At 48.9% G+C, this 20,330-nt stretch overlaps 1 protein-coding gene across 9 annotated transcripts in view; it reads left to right on the top strand.

Moving 5' to 3' along the window:
* TPD52 (tumor protein D52) overlaps nucleotides 1–20,330 on the top strand; it is a 42,219-nt gene that overhangs the window by 8,260 nt on the left and 13,629 nt on the right. Inside the window, exon 1 of one of the 9 annotated variants that reach the window (XM_035317526.1) lies at nucleotides 17,045–17,072. The exons of 5 other annotated variants lie outside the window; for them this stretch is intronic. In XM_035317526.1, the coding sequence (XP_035173417.1) occupies nucleotides 17,060–17,072 (13 nt within the window). In that variant the 5' untranslated portion in view covers nucleotides 17,045–17,059. Of the gene's footprint in view, nucleotides 1–17,044; nucleotides 17,073–17,106; nucleotides 17,308–20,330 lie in introns of those variants that run through there. 3 more of the 9 variants (XM_035317518.1, XM_035317520.1, XM_035317522.1) reach the window with 3 other exon arrangements.

Below are 20,330 nucleotides of genomic sequence, written 5' to 3'. Positions count from 1 at the left end.
TTTAAAAAGCGAGCTCCCAAGGATATAGGTGGAGTGGCCAGGGGTGCCAGCCTGTGTGCGCGTCTGGACCCGAAAGCTTCCCCCGCAGAGCTACGCGTGGGCTGCGAGGCTGTACGCATTGTGCCCAGCCCCTTCCCACAGGGCCAGCACAGACACGGGTCAGTGCCCAGCTGTGTTGGAGCACGGCGATCGTCCTGCTTGGGGCGTCCGTGCCCTTGGGACGATGCCGCTCGTTGTTCATACCGAGAAGCTGGACGTGCTCGTGGTGAGCACAGCCACCCGCTGCGTGGCCGAGCCGCCTGTCCGGCCGGGTGGGCGACTCGGGCACCAGCCTCGGTCAGCCTGGGCCTGTTCTGATGCTTCCGGACTGCTGAAAATGAGGAATGGCTAATTACTTGGCATGGAGAGAGAGGGGTGAGCTGGCTTTCCTGGAGCTGAAGGTAATGTGGTAAGGGGCTGAAGCTTTGCTCAGGGAGGTTCTTTTAACTGTTCCTGAGTCCTGCACCGATCTTCAATATATGCTTAAAGCCCACCTCAAAGCCGTGTTCTTGGGGACTGGTGAGCAGAGCCATTCAGCCGGGAAACAGTGAAAGTGTTGATCTGAATTTATTTCCACTTGCATGCATGTTAACACATTTCCATAACCGTCCTGAAGCTTTCTCAGGTTTAGTTATTGCAGTTTTAGGGTTTTGGACAGCTTCTAGTGGAAAAAGTTAAATAGTGAGCTCTCCGCAAGAGCTTTAGTGACAGTGCTGACTCTTCCTAGAGGCTTGTCCTGTTACTGAACTCATTTTTGGTTGAAATCCAGCTCTGAATAAGGAGGGTGCTGCACCCCAGACTGTAACAAAGCAGCGTATCTGGTGTGACAAAACTGATTGCCATGAAGCGTACGTAGTATAACACCCTTCTCTGCTGATTTGTTTTAGGGGGTGAGGGGCTATTTTGTCTTTCAGGCGAGGTGAAGACCTGCAGGTACAGGGAGAAAAAGCCACAAGAGGCCCCACGCTTGTGCCTGTTCAGTTAGTGGCTTGTAGTACTCTGCTGGCCGGCCCTCAAAGGCAAACTGGAGTGCCTGTACTGGAAATCCCATCTGATGATGCAGTGTTACTCACCAATGACGTTTATTTTGCTAAGCCCCAGGCTGTCAAGTCCTGTCCCTGGGGCTGGTGTGAACACCCTGGGTCGCTTCTGTTAACCAGCAATGAGCTTAAAACTGCCTGTTCCCCCCCCACCTTCTGTGTGTGTCAAGAAGCAGTCTCTGCTTGGCTTGTGCTCTGAGCCCTTATGTCGGAGGAGAGTGGGAAGGAAGGTAATGGCCTATGACCAGCAGCAGTGGAATCACTGAAGGATTTTTTTTCAGTTAGAGAGGCTTCATTTTCAGCGAAGGGATGTTTGGCATTCCTTTAAATGATGCTCAGTGCGTATTCCTTTGCCAATCACTCTGGAAGGCTGGGGCTTTGAGTGCTTGGAGGCTGTTGCTCTGTGGTTACAGGCACCAAAGCAGTGCTGCCAGTTCAAGCTGAAGGGATGTAGTGTTCTGAGCTGAGGAGACCCTTCAATTCACAGCACAAACCATGATCTGCTGATACAGAAACTCTGATTTTGTGATGTAAGGCGGCCGTATATTCAGCAGCTTTTCACTTATGTATACCAGTGCCTTTCAAAATGTCCAGTTCATGGTGGACTTAGGAGTCTTGAAATACTACATGGGATTTCCTAAGAGAGCATGTAAGCCTTCCTTTTCTTAGAGCCTTGACTTGCGTTTCTGTGGCTGATAAAGTGGACTGTAACGTTCCTTATATGCCGAGGGAACTCTTTTCTGGCAGTAGGACAAAGCTTACCTCATTGTCCGAACGAACAAAGGAGCACCTCTTTCTTCTGCTTTGTTTGCTTTCTTTATCACGAAGTACTTGCAGTACTGGAGGTAAGATTTTTTCTTAATGTGCTGTTGTAAAAATCAAATGCTTTATAAGTACGTAAGACAGCTGTTGTCAGAACTGCAAAGGAGGAGGAGGCTCACTGAGCAGAGTATCTATAACGGTGTCCTCAAGATGAAGGAGGGAAAAATAGAAGACCTCTGTTACATCCGTGGGTCGCCTGAACAGCAGCAGATCTGCCTGAAGTCTCTGGGAGGGGGAAATCGTGTTCTGACCTGCGCTGAGGGTCCTGGGTGTTGTTACATGAATTATTTAGTGACGTTTCTGTCCTCCTCAGCTGCTGCCTGGATGAGGCGCTGAGCTGGTGGGATCAGTGCATGGTGTTGGAGGCACCCTTCAGCAGGTGACATGTGCAGCTGCCTGTGCTTTGGCACAGCGTGGGTGGCTGGAGCAGCACCAGCTGTTCCTGCTAGGTCAAAGATTTGGGAATCGGAGGGTAACTGCAAGCTGTCATTTGTAATCACCCCCTTTTCAGGAGGAGGAGCAGGTGGGGTGGTGATCTTGTGTCCATCTTCCCTAAAGCACGTGCTGTGGCTTGCATGCATCCTGTCAGGAAAACGCTCCACCCAACTAGAGCTCTCAGAAGAAAGCCTGTTCTGGGACCACTTGAGGTGGGGAAGGCTCAGCCTAAGGATCTGCTTCCTCTGATCGTCCGTGAGGTGAGGCTGTAACTGCGTGCAGCTTTTAAAATCCCAGCAATGCGAAATTGCAGCAGGTCTTCTCTTCTAGTTTCCTACACCTCAAAGCCCTGCCAAACAGCCCGTGGGTTCCCCTTTCTCCTTCTAAAAACGCACATCTATCCAACAGGAGACCTCAGAGGCTCGGTCTGGCCCTGCCAGTTCAAAACAAACCGGGACAGTGGTGGTGTGAATTAGGTGCGTGCCTTGCTCTGCTTGATCTGTGTGCCTTGTGGTAGCGTGGTACAGCTGACACGTGCTGTTGGATGCCCTGTAAGGCCCACAGGGGAGAGAGGAAAAAAGCCTTAGTCATGGTTGTCTTCCTTCCTTCCTCCTCTCTTTGCTGCCCTCACCGTGAGTGCAATCATCAGATGACCTTGCCTCAAGCCTCTGTCGGGTTCCTCTTTTGGCCAGAGCAGTGGTGCAGGGCTGAACTGGGTTCCTTCCTCCTCCCATCACTCTTCTGCCTCACGAGCAGGTCTCGGGGCTGTGTCCTCTTCCTCTGCCACTGCTTGCTTTCCTAACAGGAAGGGCTCCAGATGATTTTCATGGGGAAGGAGCTCCCCCAGCCAGTACAAAGCAGCCTTGAGTGAAGTCAAGGGATGAGATCCACCACGTACCATCAGTGAGTTGTGTGTGGATTGCTATTTCTAGAGAGTGCTGGGCACTAGAGCAGGTGAGGGGGGGTATCAGCTGTACAAAAGTGATGTTTCCATGGCAGCAGAAACAGGGAGTCGTCTTGAGAGCCGAGGTCTTGGTGACCAGCTTTCAAAAGGAGGGTGAAAAAACAAAAACAAACAAACAAAAACCTCCATTCACTTAACAGGGGAAGGAACGGTGGTGTTGGTTGTTGAACCCTGTACAGCAAATACCTGATAGTTGTGGGATTTTTTTTCCTTTTTAAGGAAACCTCACCTCCAGGTGGACTGGTGACCATTCCACTGTTACCTCTGCTGGAGTCCTTGTAACGTGGGCACTTGATATGGAGGCTCTCCCATGAGGGGAGAGGAGGAGTTTACCCTTGTCCTTTTAATATCCTGCAGTGAGTAAGCAGAAAAACGTCAAACAAAGGGTGACTGAAAGGGAAAGCAAGCATTAAGTGAGATTAAGCACTAAATTGAAATGCTGCTGTTCAGCCAAAGTTGTTACTCTGTCAGCTTCAATTTACGGCGGCAGAGGGACCACTTACTTTCCTCTTCAAGGTAGCGAGTGTCTTCAGAGTCCTTCCTATCTGGGTTTGTATTAGCATAAGCCAGAGAGGCTGGAGCCTTTGATCAAAAACCTGTCGTGGGGGCAGCACTTCCAAGCACAGGTCTTCTCCTCTGAAGGTCTGCAGGAGCAGACAAGCTGCCCGTAACTGTCTGATCTGGTTCTCTGCTGCAGGTTCAGTGTCACTCCTGCAATTTTATTTCTCCTCTTCTTCCTTTCCCTGCAGCTAAGGGAGCCGAACGGACACGTAGCTGTGTGACGTGAGCTATCACTGGTGTAGAATGTGGCTGCCCTGCTATGGAAGCACGTACCTCTGGCAGAGGTAGAGGTGGCTGTGTGAACTTCTCAGCTGCTGCGCCTACAAGGGGTGGCAGTCAGCTGCCTCCGGAGAGGGGAGATGCTGGCTGGCAGCGTGTGCTGGTGTGTGGGGAATAAGGCACGTTGTGCTGTTGTCTGCCTCTTTCTTGTTGTTTGCCCCTTTCTGATGGGGATCAAGCTCCTTGTATCTATCAGAAACCAGCGCTGGCATGAATGCTGTCGCTGAGTGGTGCAGCTTTCCTGTTTCACCAGCTGATTTCTCTATTGCAGGAGCAGAGAGCAAGCAGTGAGTGTCCTCGGGTACTGACAGGCAGCGAAGTGCCCTGACAGTCAGTGTGCCACCTTGGTGAGCCTGAGGTGCTCCAGTAACTTCTGCCCAGCTGAGCTCCTCTGTGGGAAGGAAGATGCTGAGCCGCAGCCAGCAGAAGGCTCTGAGCTGTCCCTCTGCTTCGAGCCAAGTGTGCTGTGCTTAAAACCTCCATGGGCAAAGAGGAGGCACGCTTTGCATGTGTGTGTAGTATGTGAGCATCAAGAATCGTTACTGCAATTGAAGCTTTAGCTCGAGAATAATTATTCATTTAGATCTAATTATTGCAGAAAGACTACTTTTACAGATGAAGTCTTTTTAATAGTAAAAATGCTCACATTCTTATATGCACACCCAGTTTCTGCACCTTCTGGTGTTATTCTTAGCCTTCTACAGGCTTCTAAGGCTGGTAACATCACCTTGGTGGTAGCAGGAGTATTGCGAGCAAGTTGGCAGCATTGTGATCCCTTTTTGGGAGGCTTGGGAGGTTTTTTTGGTGGCTCCTTCATCACTTTAGGATCTGCTGGAGTCCTTGTGTGTTTGCTAACGAGCTTTTTACCCCTTTGCCTTTTCTTCCATTGGTCTGCAAGCTCCATGTTACACTCAAATTCAGTATATATAACAGCTTTATCTGTGTTAGTTCCAATTTCTTTGCTCTGTTAGCTCTGAAATCCAGTTTGGTCCCGCTGCAGGTCTGTGCTGATGGATTTCCTCTTAGCTGTGGGGTCTCCAGCTTGGGGCAGAGGCACTACCTTATTGCAGGATCACAGAGGCCAGGGAGCAGCTTGCAGCTTGTGGGTGGTGGGAGAGGTTAGAGGAGGCAGGAAGGCAGACGTTTTTTCCTGTTTTGCTTTCCCTTCTGTAGCAGCTAGAGGGAGTGGAGCTTTGTCAGAGCCTCCCAAGCAGAACCATGCACAAAGGGATGTGACCTGGGCTGGATTTGGAGTTCTGGTCAGATGCTTCCCCTGTGCCTCTCTAGAATCAGAGCCCGTGCTGATCTCACTTCATGAGGGAAAACCTTGAAAGAGAACCTCTGTAAGTAATGCTTCTTAGCTGTAATCTAGCACGGTAAAGCAGCATGTTTCAGCTCTGCCTCAGAGATGTTGTTCATGTCTGTTTTGCTTCGTTTAACTTTTTCTGAAGTACTTAAATTAAGCTAATAGCGGGAGTCCTAAGCTGAACAAAACTTAAACCTACTCCTCCAGCTCCTCAGCTGTTCTCAGCCCAAACGCGTTGCGGTGTTTGAACGGCTGGAATAACTTGATGTAGTTGAGCACACCTCGAAAGCTTTGCCGTGTCTTAAGGAGCTTCAGAAACAGGCTGAAGGAAAAAGCAGCGATGAGCCCCTGCCCCCAAATTAAGAGCTGTTGTTAACCAACCTGCTGACTCTGTGCTGTTTACAGAGCCGAGCTTTGTCTGAACACAGGCTTCAGTGGGCAGGAGCAGATCAGGACCTGCTGTCTCCGGGCCTGGGTGAGGTGGTCCCTGAAGATCATCCCTGAGCAGCTGAGCGCTGCTGGGGTGAGGAGCTTTGAGAGCCTGCTTCCCAGGGCTGGGAAAGGAGCCTTATTTAAATACTGACTTCCCTGTTGCCAGATGTCACCCTCTTGGCAGAAGACAGACAGACTGTTTTACTGCAGCGTGCTCTGCTTTGAGCCTTGAGCTTTTAAAGCACCTGTCCTGCTGTGCTGCGTCTCCTGGCAAGCCAGTTGCGGTGTTGTGCTCTGCAACTTTGTTGTAGAGGGGATTTGATCTTGAGCAAGTGGATAGACCCTTGATCTGCTCTTTGAAAGTTTATTTTCTGCAAGGAAGCTGGGATTTTTTGTCTCAGGCTTGATATCTTGAATGCAGTACAGATGCTTTTGGTATTTCCTTCAGATGCTATTATATCCTGCTCTGCGGTTCTGGCTTGAGGATGGTGACGCATAGGGAACGGACTGGCAAGCAGCACCATCGTGGCCAAGCTCCTTATTTTAGCTCACTTTCTGCCCCACCTCTCAGCACGGTGGTTTCTTGATTTCTAGCTTTCTCCCGAAGATCACTTTGGACAGCCCTAGGAGCCTTGAGCAAGGTGGGGAGAGTTCAGGGCTAGGACTGAGGGGTCTGCTGTGAGCTCTGTTACAGCCTGGGGTGCTGCCCCCCAACACAGCTGGCCCTGATACAGCAGCCTGGACTGAGTTCCTGTCTCCTCTTCTTCCAGGACTACTCCAGTGCCTGCCTGGTGGGTACCTGTTCTTGTTCTTCAAGGCTTTGTCCTCTGGCTTATGGCAGCCAACAGACCAGGCTGGTTCTTCAGGTGCCCCAAGCAGCTATATCACAGTTCCCAGCTACAGTGTGGGCAGACTGACAGCTGAGAACAAGCCCCTTGAGGGCTGGAGGGAGGGGATGCCATCCAGAGGGGCCTGGGCAGGCCTGGGAGGTGGGTCCGTGTGAGCCTCATGGAGTTCAACAGGGTCAAGGTCCTGCATCTGTGCTGGAACAAGCACAAATACAGGCTGGGTGGAGAATGGGTTGAGAGCAGCCCTCAGGAGAAGGGCCTGGGGGTGCTGGTTGACAAACTCCACATGAGCCAGCAATGTGTGCTTGCAGCCCAGAAAGCCAGCCGTATCCTGTGCTGCATCAAAAGCAGCGTGGCCAGCAGGGCGAGGGAGGTGGTTGTCCCCCCCTGCTCTGCTCTCATGACACCCCACCTGGAGCCCTGCATTCAGTTCTGGGGCTCAGAGCAAAAGAAGGACACGGGTATTAGACTGAGTCCAAAGGAGGGCCAGGAGGATGCTCAGAGGGCTGGAGCACCTCTATGCAGACCGGCTGAGGGAGCTGGGGTTGTGCAGCCTGGAGTAGAGAAGGCTCTGGGGAGACCTTACAGCGGCCTTCCAGTGCCTAAAGGGGGCCTGCAGGAAAGCTGGGGACGGACTCCGTGTCAGGGGGTGTAGGGATAGGACAAGGGGGAGTGGACTTAAACTAAAAGAAGGGAGGTTTAGATTGGATGTAAGGAGTAAATTCTTTACTGTGAGGGCAGTGAGGCTCAGGCTGCCCAGAGAAGCTGTGGATGCCCCATCCCTGGAGGTGTTCAAGACCAGGCTGGATGGAGCTTTGGGCAACCTGGTCTGGTGGGAGGTGTCCCTGCCCATGGCAGGGGGTTGGAAGTAGGTGGTCTTTAGGGTCCCCTCCAACCCATATGATTCTACGATATGCAAGTGCTTGAACTTGTTCCTCTTCAATACCCTGACCTAGTTTTCATCTGGCAATGTGGAATGAAAACTTGTGAGTTGCATTATTAATAGTTAATTAGACTCTGAGCACTTTCTGTGCCTGTGGCAGAGCTACCAAACCCGGTGTAACAGTGATGTTCAGGGTATTACTAGCTAGACCACTCCTTAAACATAGAGGTTGAAAGGTTTACCAGACTCATCCATTAAATGACAACTCATTACGTGGACTGGAGCATGACCGTATTTTGTGTGGGTTAGAATAGATGTGTTTTTTTATGTTTACAGTTGTGAAATGGGGCATGTGATGAGTGGGCTTGTGCAATAGGAAGTGATGCTAAATGCAGACTTCACTGCAAACCCTAAGAGTAAAGCTTTTCACTGCTCCTTGATGTTGAGGCTCTCATATTTCAGTAAAACAAATGGTTTAACTTGCTCTACTTACTTCCCTTGAGAAATATAAGTAAGGATTAAGGATACTGGAGATCAGCTTATCCGAGTATGTTGATGTTTAGGAAAACTTGCCTTTAAATAGAGTAGACTGGAAGAGAAAGATATCATGCATAAATATGCGAATACTGCTTGGAAATCTTGGCTTGAGATCAATACTCTTCTCATCTGAAGGAGTTTCTCATTTAGGTTGTGAAAAAGCAAAGATAAATTGCTTGCAACGTCACCCAGAGACAGAAAGTGGTGTCCTGTCCAAAGCCAGATCTGATGGAAGGGGATGCTTGAGTTCTTCCAGGATCTAGAAATCCTTAAAAGCTTTTCCCCTTGGCAGGAAATCATCTCTGGACAAGGTTTCTTGACCCTCTTCTTCACCTCCCGCTGTTGGAGCGATTGGTGTTTTACGGCTGTCTGTTGATTCATGTGACAGCGATATCTCCGTGGGCTAACCATTCCATTTAATTTATCGTCCTACTCTGACTTGGAGCCAGAGCAAATGTCTCTTAACAGGATTTACTCAGCTCAAGCAGCATTAAAAGTCATTCAAGGACATATCAATCAGATAAAATCTCAGAATACTTATTAATATAATGGGAACCTCAGTGGTCGTATTACTTTAAAGGTAGGTGCACTAACTGCATTATATTTAACACAACCCCCTGCACTGGCTGGTTTTTTGTTAGCAAGCTGCTCCTGGCTTGTTGCACACACAGCTGCAGGATTCTCAGTCTTGTCTCTGAGATTGAGTGGTGCAGAATCATTTGAGCCCCACATGTTGACCAGTCTGCAGCAATGGCAGAACCCATTACAGCGTCTCTTTGCCAGTAAAAAAAAAAAAAAAAAAAGATGCTCTGAAGCAGTTGAGAAGCACTGCAGGAATCCCCGCTGCCCAGCTGGGTATGGCATGTGGTAGTGGGGGCAGGTGGCAGCCAAAGCCCCCCTGGAGTGGGGTGCTGCAAGCACTGCGTGTTTGTATGGGTGGCAGGTAGAACTGGACTTGTGAAGGGTTGGCAATGTCCTGTGTTTGCTGCAGAGAGAAAGCTCTACTTTGTGCTCTCAAAGGAGAGGTGCCCAGGAACAGGGAACTGCTCTGTCGGCGGTGCTGCTGTGCAAAAGCATGGAGATGGTTCTGGTAGCCTCGCGGTGTGACATTGGCATGCCTGGGTTAGTTCCTGTTTCCTTGAGTTTGCATGGGCTCACCAAAACTCTGCGCTGTGTGAGAAAGGTAGATGAATAATAGGAGCTTGTCTTCTCTACTGGCTCTTCTGCGTGGACAAACTGCGCAACTGACTCTGTGTTCGTTGTCTGCCTTCAAGTACCTTGTGCAGGGGCTGATTCCCTGGAGGGTTTGTGGCAAAAAGCATTACTGGCCCGGAGATGGGATTGGGCTGCTTGGTGACGGGGATCGTGAGACCTGGCGCATGTTCTGAAAGCCTGGAGATCCCTGGAGTTTGTGTGTGATGGATATGGGGTGTGTTGCACAGTAAGGTGCTTCTGCTGGCTGGGCGGGGTTTTGCCATCTCATGGATGCTTAACGCTAAACACTGTCACCTCAGATAAACTGAGAGCAAAATTGTTGATAGCAATTAGCAAGCTGTGCAGAAGTTCTGCTACTTGTGTTGTAGACATTAAACTTGAAGTGTCACGCAACAATAATAGCAACTCGATTTCACTTATTTGATGGCTTGGTTAGTCAGGGCCTGGGAAGAGAAAATAGCTAAGTGTATCAGCTTGGTATTTGCTGTCGTATCGGCTGACTTGGCAAAATGTTTATCTTCGCAGCGGGTAACTGAATAAGGAGATGGTGCGGCAGGAGAGAAGTTTAACTCTGCAACCAGTAACTTCTGTGTGGAAGTTCTGGCAAAAAAATGCACGTTTTTGCGACTTTGTGGCCTTGAAGAGCATGGTGTGACTGAAAGGAGCCATAAGACTTGAGAAATTAGAAAGGTTTGCGCTTCTCAAGAGGAACAAATTGAAAGTACCTGATGTCCTAGGAACCTAAGCATAGCTTTAGTTTCAGAGTGTGTACAATAAGGGCTAGGTTTGGCTGTAAGCTTGAAAATTCACTTCTGCATCTTAATACATATTTATTGGGAGTACGCAGGGGGCTTAAGCTTGGGCTCCAGGAGGGAAGGGTAACAGAAGCCTGGGTTCTTGTTCAGTTCTGTAGCTTCTAGATGTTCAGGGTTACTCCAGAACACACACGTGTGGTGTCTTGTTTCTTTGATGTCCTCACAGAAGGCTCTTTAGCCAAGCATTAAGTCACGGTCTGGCACAAATGTCCTGTTAGAAGTACCTTCAGGTGAATTCTGGTATATGTTCTGGTGTGTTTTAACCCAGCTGGCTGTGTGAGCCTGACGGAGGGCAGGGTGGGATTTGTCAGGGCTCCTAACAAATTGTTTTCCAGTTGGTGCTGTCTGCCCCTCGCAGGAGCCCATCTGAATGTTGCTGTGCTCTGGCTACTTCTGGGCAACTCGGCCGGGGTTGTTAACAGTGGCCATGTCCTCAGCACAGAAGTGGCTTTGCAGCCCTTTGGAAGGGTGTGCTAACACCTCCTGCTGGATGGGCGTGTGTGTGTTGGAGGTTCTTGGTCCAGCTTTGGTCTGGACCAAGGCAATCTGCTAGGAGACTGTGATGGCCAGAGCTCGGGGAAGTTGCTGGAGGAATAAAGGACGCTGCAGTGGGGTAGGTGGAGAACAAACTGCCCAATCAAGATGGGAATTCAAAAACTCAGCTTCAGTCTGGTTTTCTGAGGCTTGGTTTAAACAGTGGATAAAGGAGGAGAGGTGTCTGCTTTAAACAGCGTGAGGCATCTTTAGCATAATGGCATTGACAGGTAACTTGTCTTCCAGCTTTCCTGCGTTATAGGAGGACACTCTTCTGCCAAAGAGGTGGACACTCACTTGCCTTCTGTGGAATGGGGCTCAGGGAGAAGCGAATGTGTTGGAAAGCCATTTGCCAGGAGCTACTTGTGTGTTAAAGGTCTGAAATCAGGTATCGTGCCCAACAAGCCGCCCGCTCATTCATTTTGTGAACAAAATGTAAGGCAGTTCTTTTTGTGTAAACGCAGGCTTTTTTTTCCAGAATCTGTCTCAATTAGACTGAGCAGGTACCTGTTGCCTGCAGGCTCCTCACTGAAATCAGAAGTCTCTGCTGCTGTGATGTACCTGCCTTGTCTGATGGTGCTTCCAAGCAAATAGCTCCCTGCTGCGGTACAGCACGCACCTGCTGGCTGCTGGCACGGATCTCAGAGCACTTCTGGCATGTTCCCAAAGGTCAGCAGAGAAAATATTCCTCTGCCACCCTCACGCTCAGGCTGTGTGAGGGAGCTGCACCTGGTTACAGCAGTGCCCCAGGGGTGCTGTGGGAGCTGTGTGGGGTCCCACCATGGAAGGTATCCGTGCCCGGAGCTGTGGATGTGCAGTCTGTCACTGTTTCAGACATGAAGCTCAGAACTGAGGCATTCTCTTGTTACTGTGCTTGCAAAAGCAGGCTTGGGGGAGTGCTTCTGAGCCCTGTTTGTGGCCAGTTGTGCGCTGCTTGGTTACATAGGTGCTTCTGTCCTTCATAGCACGTTTACACCCTTTGCTGTGCCAAATCCAGGAGCTAACTTGGTAACTACATTTTGGGAGTTAGTCTGTACCTCAAGCACTGACGGTGTTTGCTGGCATTAAACACGTTTGCTAAGGCTACAGATGTAGCTTTTTTTGTGCTCTGCCTTTTAAATTTCATAATGCATGATTCAGCCTAATCGGTAACTCAGTCTGCCTTCTTTCTATCACTTCCAGCACCGCTCTGTGGTGGGACCTGATGCTGTGAGGTTAGCGCTGTGGGCTTCCCAGAGCTGCTGTCCGGAGACAGAAGCGTGGATGTGTAGCTGGAAGAGGCAGGCTGAGGAGCACAGATCAGAGCTGCCTTCTGGGGGAAGCTGGGAGTCGTTCCAATCAAATGCACTCTAGTAAAGCTTTTAATTAGTTTGTGAAGTTACATGCTCAAACTTCAAAACAGCGCAGTTCCACACCACGGCCTCCTTTCTCCCTGGTCTCTTCCAAGTGCCATCTAGCTGCAGCTCAGCAATATTCTTCTCGCATTTTTTCCTGTTTGTCTCTGAACGGGGGATCAGAGTCTCTAGAGAGTGGCAGCGGGACTGGGATAAGCAGCTGAAACCAAATAACTAAATGCAAATTTCTCTAAAACCTACCTGGCGGGGTTTTAACTTTGTTAATCTTGTTTGGAAATGTTCCTCTGTGTTTTCAGCTTGGCCTGGCTTTTCCAAAGGTCGTGCAGTGCCTACCTGGTGACTCAGGGTGCTGGTTACAGTGTCCTTTAGCCTGGGCTCTTGGGGTGGGCTGGAAACACTTCTCACTTGTTATTGCTGGAATGGACAAACATGATTGTTCTGATCTCTGGGACACAGAACTTTGCGACGAGGCAGGGATTTCTCCCTAACAAAAACCTTAAATGCTAGAGGAGATTGCATTTGCACAGCTTCTCCACTACCTTTTGAAGCTAAGACTTTTATTTGACATAAACAGGCTGCGAATCTTACCATGGTATCATCTTGTCTAGCTGCAGAATATGCTGGAGCGTGGGTCTTATAGATCTAATCCTTTGCAACATCTCAGGAAATTCGTCTGTTTGTAATTGGATTGGGGGAGGAGAGATGAGAACTGCTGCCCTTGCTGAGATCTGCCTCAGCAGGCTGAAATGCCTTAAAAAAGGAGCAGGGCAAGTAACCTGGTAATCATGAACTCAAAAGCATCCGTGTTGCAGGACAATACATCTTGGGAGATTCTAATCTGGTATTTCTAACAGTTTTTTTTTTTTTAATGTGGGTGAATGAAGACTGCTTAGTGTTGAGAAAATGTCGAAGGAGCTGTTTCTATACAGAGAACTCAACTAGGTGATGCTGGTGCTTGCACGTTTGGTCCAGAGGAGGTCCTGGGGAGAGGCTGAAGTGTTGGAATGAGGATGATGGCAGTGAGTTGGACACTGCTAGGAGACAGCAGACATTTAAACGTCCACGTCCCGGTGTGCTGGCTGTTACTAACAGGGCTGTAGCAGCCTGAACTGGTACTGTTCAATAACTGCTGTATCTCCACAGCTCCATGTGCCCCATGAACAAATTGTGGGGTCTGAAAACTTCTGGTCTTTAAAGGAAGGGGGAAAGAGCACAGCATGGAAACTAGAGCATGAATGCACGAGTTTAAGGCTTGCTGAGTCTCTGGTTTTCTGTTGTATTGCTTCATGGCATCTTTTCCTCTCAGTGCAGTCTTAAGGCCTTGGATCAGGCGCTGAAAGGCTTTATTTGTCCGTAAGGTGGTAAGGCTTTGAGGATCAAACTGATGCTGCAGAGCCTATGCTGGCTTAAGGTGCTTAAGTGGCTTTTTAGCTCTTGTGATGGCTTATGTCCTGTAAAACTGTTGGAGTGGGGACAGGAGCCTCGCTGCTGCCTGGCTGGGACCAACCTGTGCGAGCTGGGGGTGAGGGAAGGCCTAGCTGGAAGTCCTTGCCCTGCTTGCCGTTATATAACCAACTGTTCTCCTGCCAGGCCTAACCGCGTGAAAAGCAGGGTCCCTGAAAGGCTGCCCTAATGCCTTTCCCCTGCTTAGCTACCACCAAGCTAGAAGTGCTTTAACAGCACTGCTTTATTTAATTGTTGCTGGCCAGCATCAGGCTGGGGTGGCAGCTGTAGAGCCGGGTAGCAGATGGTACCTGAAGAAGGAACAGTGCCTGACAGTAAGCAGGCAAATGCCTGGTTAACGGTGTTTGCTCAGTCTTTATGGCTTTTTTAGCCGTACAGAAGGCTTCTTCCCATATAATTCATGTGCACAATCTGTGCTACCTGGTAATGCTAAATGGTTACCTGGGAAAGCTTCAAACACCCAAACCCTAACAGAATAGATTATGGTGTGATTAGTGGTGGGAAATGTGGTGGTAATGCCTTGCTGAGCCTTTCTGAGCCACTTCGTGATATTCACTTGAGCTTGTCAGTAATTGGTTCAAGCATCCTTGACAGAAGTAATCTATCTTCATGTCAGTCTTCTGAACACCAGCCTCTAACATGGGGTAGGTGCCTGAAGTGCCAACCTATTTGTCCTTAACATGTCAGGGCAACAAAGAAGTGCAAGCTCTGGGACAGCAGAAGCATCCACAGCAAAATCTTCAGTTTAAATCTCAGGTGTAGAGAGCAAAACCCCACTGCTACCTGTCTCTGGAGCAAGTAAGTGCTTAGACTTTAACATCTATTGAGGTGGGCAAGGTACCTCCAGTAGGGCATGGCTTTGCAGCCTCTGTCTTGAGCCAGCTGTGTGTGTTCCAAATTACTCTGGTGGGAGGGAGGCAGGTTGTGCCATGGCGTATTTTGGTCATGGGATGGCCCTTACCAAAGCACAAAGCTGTTTCCATAGCTGCTCCTGCACAACAAAGCTGTTTCTGCAGCTTAGGGGAATCCTGATTGCTGCTGTTGTCTAGCAGTGTTCAGACCGTGGAGGGCTAGAGGTGACCTGGCTGAGGTGACCAAGGAAGAGCCTCATTTTTGGGGACATCTTCCTCCATAACCACGCAGGGGGAGAACGAGAGGGGGGAGACGTTCCTGCCAGCCTCCTGCTCTCACCCACAGGAGCCTTTGTGCTCTGTTTAGGTGGCTTGTTGGGGAGGTGCTATAGCAACCTGCGGCCACTCGGAGCCAATTGATCTGAGCAAAGTGGTTGTGTGTAAGCCCAGGTAGAAGACAAATTCAGCCTGACCTGGAAGCTTAGGTTTGTAACCTGACAAACCTTCCCTGTAAAGTGCAGGGATGTCCTGGCGGTGGGCGATGCCCTGTACTTGTCTCTTGGGCTGCAGTGAGGATGCGTGGTACACATTTGAGTCTGTGCTGCAGCAGGTGGGAGGGTTACTAATCTCAGACCGGCAAGGCAGGTGCCAGTGGGGATGTGAGACTGACTTTTGCATAGCAAAGATACAGGAAGAGTCCCAGATTGAGTTTCGCCCCATGCCATCTATTGAAAAAACGGTACAGGGCGTTTCCTGTGAGTGACAGGAACATAAATGTTGACTCTCATTCATGCACTTGTCCAGGAAATGGTATTCCTGGTCATTAGCAGGCACGAATGAATCGTAAGAGATTTTTTCCTCTAATAGCACGTTAGGACAGTACAAGTAGCTTGCAGTGAGGGATTCTCTGGGGTGTTAAGTTGCCAGAGAACACCTTTGTGCTCTCCTGTGTCAGGAGAGCGGCAGTAGAAAACATTCAGCTTTCCAGTACGCCACGTCTAACAGCTTGTCCTTCTGCCTAATCCACTTAGCGCAGCGGCTCCTGAGCTGTTGTACAGAGCCCAGGCTGTGTCTGCTGAGCTGCACGGGGAGAGGCTGCAGGACACCACTGACGGCACTTTGCATTGGTGTGCGGGGTTCATAGATGCTGCTTGGCTGCCGCAGCTGTGTTGTTGCGCTTCTCTGCTCTTTCTGGATTCTTTAACTAGAGCCTGTGACCAAAGCTTTGGCCTTTTTCGGGTGAACTTGGCAATATTTCTGGCCGATGCTGCAGTCACGTGTCAGAAATGCAGAGGGACGCTGTATTGTCATCTTTTGAGTGGTTTCAGGAAATAGCAGCGCTGTATTTCGGGCTTCTGTGCTCCCATTGTTAGGAGCCTGCAGGTAGCCTGCACCAGATACCGAAGTAGGTCTGCAGCCTACAGGAGCTGCTCTCTAGTTAGCCCAAAGGCCTGCTCCTGCAGTGAAAATGAGAAGCTAAAACTGAAGTGGTTCACTTTCTTCTAGTACCCCTGGGGAATTCATTGACTTGGCAGTGCTGCAAGGCTCCTTCACTTCTGTGGCTCTGAGCAGAGTGCCCTAATGTCTCTGATCAGCTTTGTTTCAAAACATCGCTGCTGTGGCGGAGGAAAAGGCTAACTTCCATTTGGTTACTCTGCGCGCAGGCTGCGGTTCAGAGCCCTGGAGAAGGCGTGGAGATGGGAGAGCTCAGTTAAGGAGATCATTGCCTAGCTGTGAAGGTGATCTGTCTGGCTGGTAATTTCTGTTTTCACTGGAAAGAGCTGACCCTGTGTGTGTGGGGAGATGAGCGATGTGCCACAAAACCGTGCGGAGTGCCCCTCTTAGGTAAGAAGGGCGTCTGCTTCCCAGGGCTAAATACTAAATTCGTAACGTGAAGTCAGATGGCTTGTGCAAGGTGATTGCTTCATAGTACACGTGTCAAAACATCAGTGCATCTCATCAGGGCCGTGCATTCCGGCCTTACTGGTTCCTGGTGTAAGGCTGGCTGCTCCGAGTGGCTCTGGCTGAGGCACCAAGGGCACGGGACTGTGCACTTCAACCATGTTTTTTTTTTTTTAAAAAAAAGGGGTTGGAGAAAAAAGTTCCAAACACAGTTTCATATGTAGGCATGAAGCCCTCATGGGCAAATACCATAGTGCACATCAGCACCTCCATGAAGCCGGGTCGTGTCTCTGACATAGCCTTTGAGACGAGCGCTGCTGTCACCTCCTGAGCTCACCATGCAGGACAGCAGAGCCTGGCTTCTGGCACCGGCCCCTCACAGCTGGAGAGACAAGAGTTACACAGGCAGAATTTTCCATTAATCAGAGGAAAAAGTCCTACACAGATGGTATATAGGATAGATTACGGCTAGTAATCCTTTTGTGTCCTAGAAGATTAAGGATATCCTGGTGGGGCTGCTGTCAGCTGACCTTTTTTATTTAAATGACTGAAAATTCTTGATGCAGATCTTGCAGTAAGGGCGAAGGTTTCACCGTTCCCAGCTCACGTCTCCTGGGCTTCTGTTTGTTAAAGGCACGGTCTGTTGAAGTCCAGCCCCAGTGATAAATTTACAGGAACTCCACTTTGTGCCATGTAAACAGCAGAAGCTACGGCGTGGTTAAGAAATTACTTGCTGGACGGCTCAATCAAACACGGGAGAGGTGTTGGCTGAGTTTTATGAGGAGGTTCGGTGAGTGCCAGGTGAAGGAACGAGGGCTGAAGGAAGTCCTGTGGCCGCTGAAAGCCAAGATGCCTCCTTCGGCAGCAGCAGAGGGTGGCTACGTGCTCTGAGCTTTCTGACATGGATCTGTCTGAGGATTACAAATCGCCCTTTGATTTCAACTCGGGAGTGGACAGAAGCTACCTTTACCTCTCACCTGGCATAAACCTTTCTCCACCTGGGTCGCCAACACTGACAAAGTCTGGTAACTTCCTGCTCTTTCTTTATTACAACTTCGTGTGGGAAGCTTAGTGGCTAATAGCTGTAGAAAGGATCTACTCGTATTAGGAATCTGTGACTGGGCAGAAAGGCAAGTGTGAGTAACGTTAAGTATGGCTCTTACCTGTGGGTCTGTGAGCTCTGGTATCTCATCTAGGTAATACCTTGTGTGCATCCACCATCTTTATCTTACTTATTAACTTAGTAGAAAGGCAGTTTGTGGGGAAACAAAGCAAAAAATTAGGAACCAAAGGGCAACATCTCCAAGACTGGTGTAGCCAGACTAGTTTGACAGTTAGATTTTTTTCTCTGGAGGGGGGAAGTGTAGGAATTGTATACTTAGACTATCTGGAGCTCTGAAATTACACTACCTGCTGCTGCCTGAGTATATAAAAAACACTTTGCTGGTTGACAAAAATGTCCTGTAAAACCTCAACTCTCCTCACTTAGCACGCTCCGGAGGAAGCAGCTGTTAGTGCTGCGTGCAGCAGCAGGTGCCTAGTGCTTAACCTGAGCAGCTCCCAGCTGGTGAGCAGAATGCCAGCAGCCATGCCTCCTGACACAGCCCTGCCTGCTTCTTACCACCTTTCTTCCTTGCTGCTGGATGTGACTTTTTCAGTGCTTGATTCTCTGGAGTAATGAAAACCACAGAAGGCTTAGCCCTCCTTCCAACATGACAAAGCAAAACTAAGTTAGAGGTGATGGCTTTTTTTTTTGTGCTTGTTCTTGCATCCCCTGGGGAGCGTCTGTGTGAACAAAACCAAACCTCTGCATGACGTAGATGAGCTACAGGGTGCTGAGGAGCAGTGGTCGGCTCTAGCTCTGCACCTTGTCCTCCTTTGAAAGGGGGAGCAGCACTCCTCAGTATCTAGCGGTGATGCATCACAGTAAGTGCCGACCTTCTGCTGTTTCCTTTTTTATTCACTTTGGCTATATGACTGGTGTTTGGGAGAAGCCAAAGAATTCTCTTCCCTGAGGCTGAAAAAAAATGGGACTGGCATTTTTACTGAAAGGGAAAGCACTTCATATTAATCTCTTTTAATATATTGTGAAATAAGTTCCCTCGGTAGCCACATCACATTAAAGTCTTATAAATTTAAGATCATTCCGGCAGCTTGTTCTTCTGAGCTCTAACAAGTACCTCTAGCTTTTTCTTTAGCTTTGCCAACTATATAGTGATCATCTGGCACTTGAAATGTTTTGGCACAGCTGGTCTGCCTACAGATAAGGCTTTGTAAAGACTAACCCTTCCCCACCCAAAAGGCTGCTCATCTGAAGTGACCAGTGCTTCCTTAAATGACTTGTTTGTTGGTAATCTCTGACTTCAGGTCAGGAAGTGGTAGGAACTTCAGGTCAAGATGGGTAACAACCTTGGGCTGAGAACAGCAAAGCACAGACCAAAACCTGAGTGTAAACGGAATGCCTTGTCTACCCTGCAAGGGGAATGTGGGCTTTGACCGCTTCTCATCTGCAGAGACCTAACAAACTAAGTTCTTTGTGTCTTTATTTGGTTTGTTTAACTAGATCCAATAAACTGCTTGGATAATTTGTCAGTCTTAGAAAAGCAGGTACCTAAAAACTGACCTTAAAGCTAGGTAAGTCTTCCCAATACAGGCTAGCTACTTCCAGCTGTTGGATTCTCGCTGCAGAATTTTCGCTCTGCTGAAGAGATTTGGAATGCTCGCACTGAACTAGGTTATAGCAGGGTATCCAACGACTGAGTTTTAAGTGCTTTGCAACTCTGAAGATGTAAGAGAAGTAAGGCACTGTGAAATAAGAACAGAAGCCAAGCACTGCCTTGCACTAGTGCAGATGCACTGTGTCCTGCAAGTGCTGACATGAGTGGGAATAAAGCCAGCGCGGAGCTGAACAGTAATAATGGGGTGAGAGCACAGGTGGCATGCTTCAAATGGGACTAAAGGAGGAGTAGTATGTGGGAGGGGGGCAGAAAGCAAGAAGGGGAAGGTATGACAAGATGAATTAGGTGAGGTGTGAAGGTATTTGATTAGCAGTGACTTCCTATCTTCCTAAACCATCTGTAAATGGGGAGGCGAGGTGAGATCTTTCCCAAGCTGTTTAGCATTGAACCTCAAGTTCAACGTGCTGCAAGAAGCAGCAGAAACTGCCTCAGAACACCAGTTTTCCAAAGGTAAAGTATATTCCCCACTATACTGGTTCACGCTGGAGGCAATCCAGCCTGTACTGAGTTCACTTGATCTATTTTTGGTGAGATAATCCAGATGACCCTTCGTAACCAGATTGAGCAGCCTCTCAGCAGGATGTGCTAATGCTCTGTAGGCAGCGTGGCCTTTGGTGCTTGAAAAGCACCTGAGATTCGGTTTTGAACTGGTGAGTTCTGTAGCCCTTAAAGGGGTTGCTAACTCTAAATCTGCTGTCAGAAAGAGGACGGTTTGCTGAGGATGAGCTTGCTGAAGATGACAGTGCGTCAGGGAAAAGAGCAGTCCGAATTTCTTCCTTCTGTTGGGCATATATAATAGCATAAATAGCGATCAGACAAAGTTATGGCATTCTTAACGGCTTGATGCTACAAAAAGGAAATGTGTTGATGTATAAATAAGTGATCTGCTTGTGGGACATGAGCTGTAATCCTTTATTGTTTTGGGCTGTAGTGCTGTGTTTTGTTTGGGCATTAGGCTTAACCCTCTGTCCCCCTCCCTTTAGATTTCTGCCAGAAAATAATGGGGAAACCTGTAAGCATTCTTATGTTTAACACACACACAGGTCTCTGGGGAAATGTGGTACTGATTTCGTAAATGCAGGGTTCAGTATGCTTCCTGATTGCTGTGCTACACAGCTGACTCGCCATTTACTCATTTTCTGTCCATGTAGCAGTGTGCTTCTAGAGGAGAATTGTTCTGGGCACAAATAGAGGTGGAAAACATACTGTTATGGAGAGAATTTGTGGGAAATGAGCTTTGCTCTAGTTTAGTAACTTGATCAAGAAGAAGACGTCTCCTCTTACAGGCTTGACAGCTGCTAGGAGCGTGT

Source organism: Oxyura jamaicensis, chromosome 2 (genome assembly GCF_011077185.1).
Source record: "Oxyura jamaicensis isolate SHBP4307 breed ruddy duck chromosome 2, BPBGC_Ojam_1.0, whole genome shotgun sequence".
NCBI lineage: Eukaryota > Metazoa > Chordata > Aves > Anseriformes > Anatidae > Oxyura > Oxyura jamaicensis.
The sequence above is the reverse complement of the archived record's forward strand: the minus strand, read 5'-3'. Positions and strand labels throughout refer to the sequence as shown.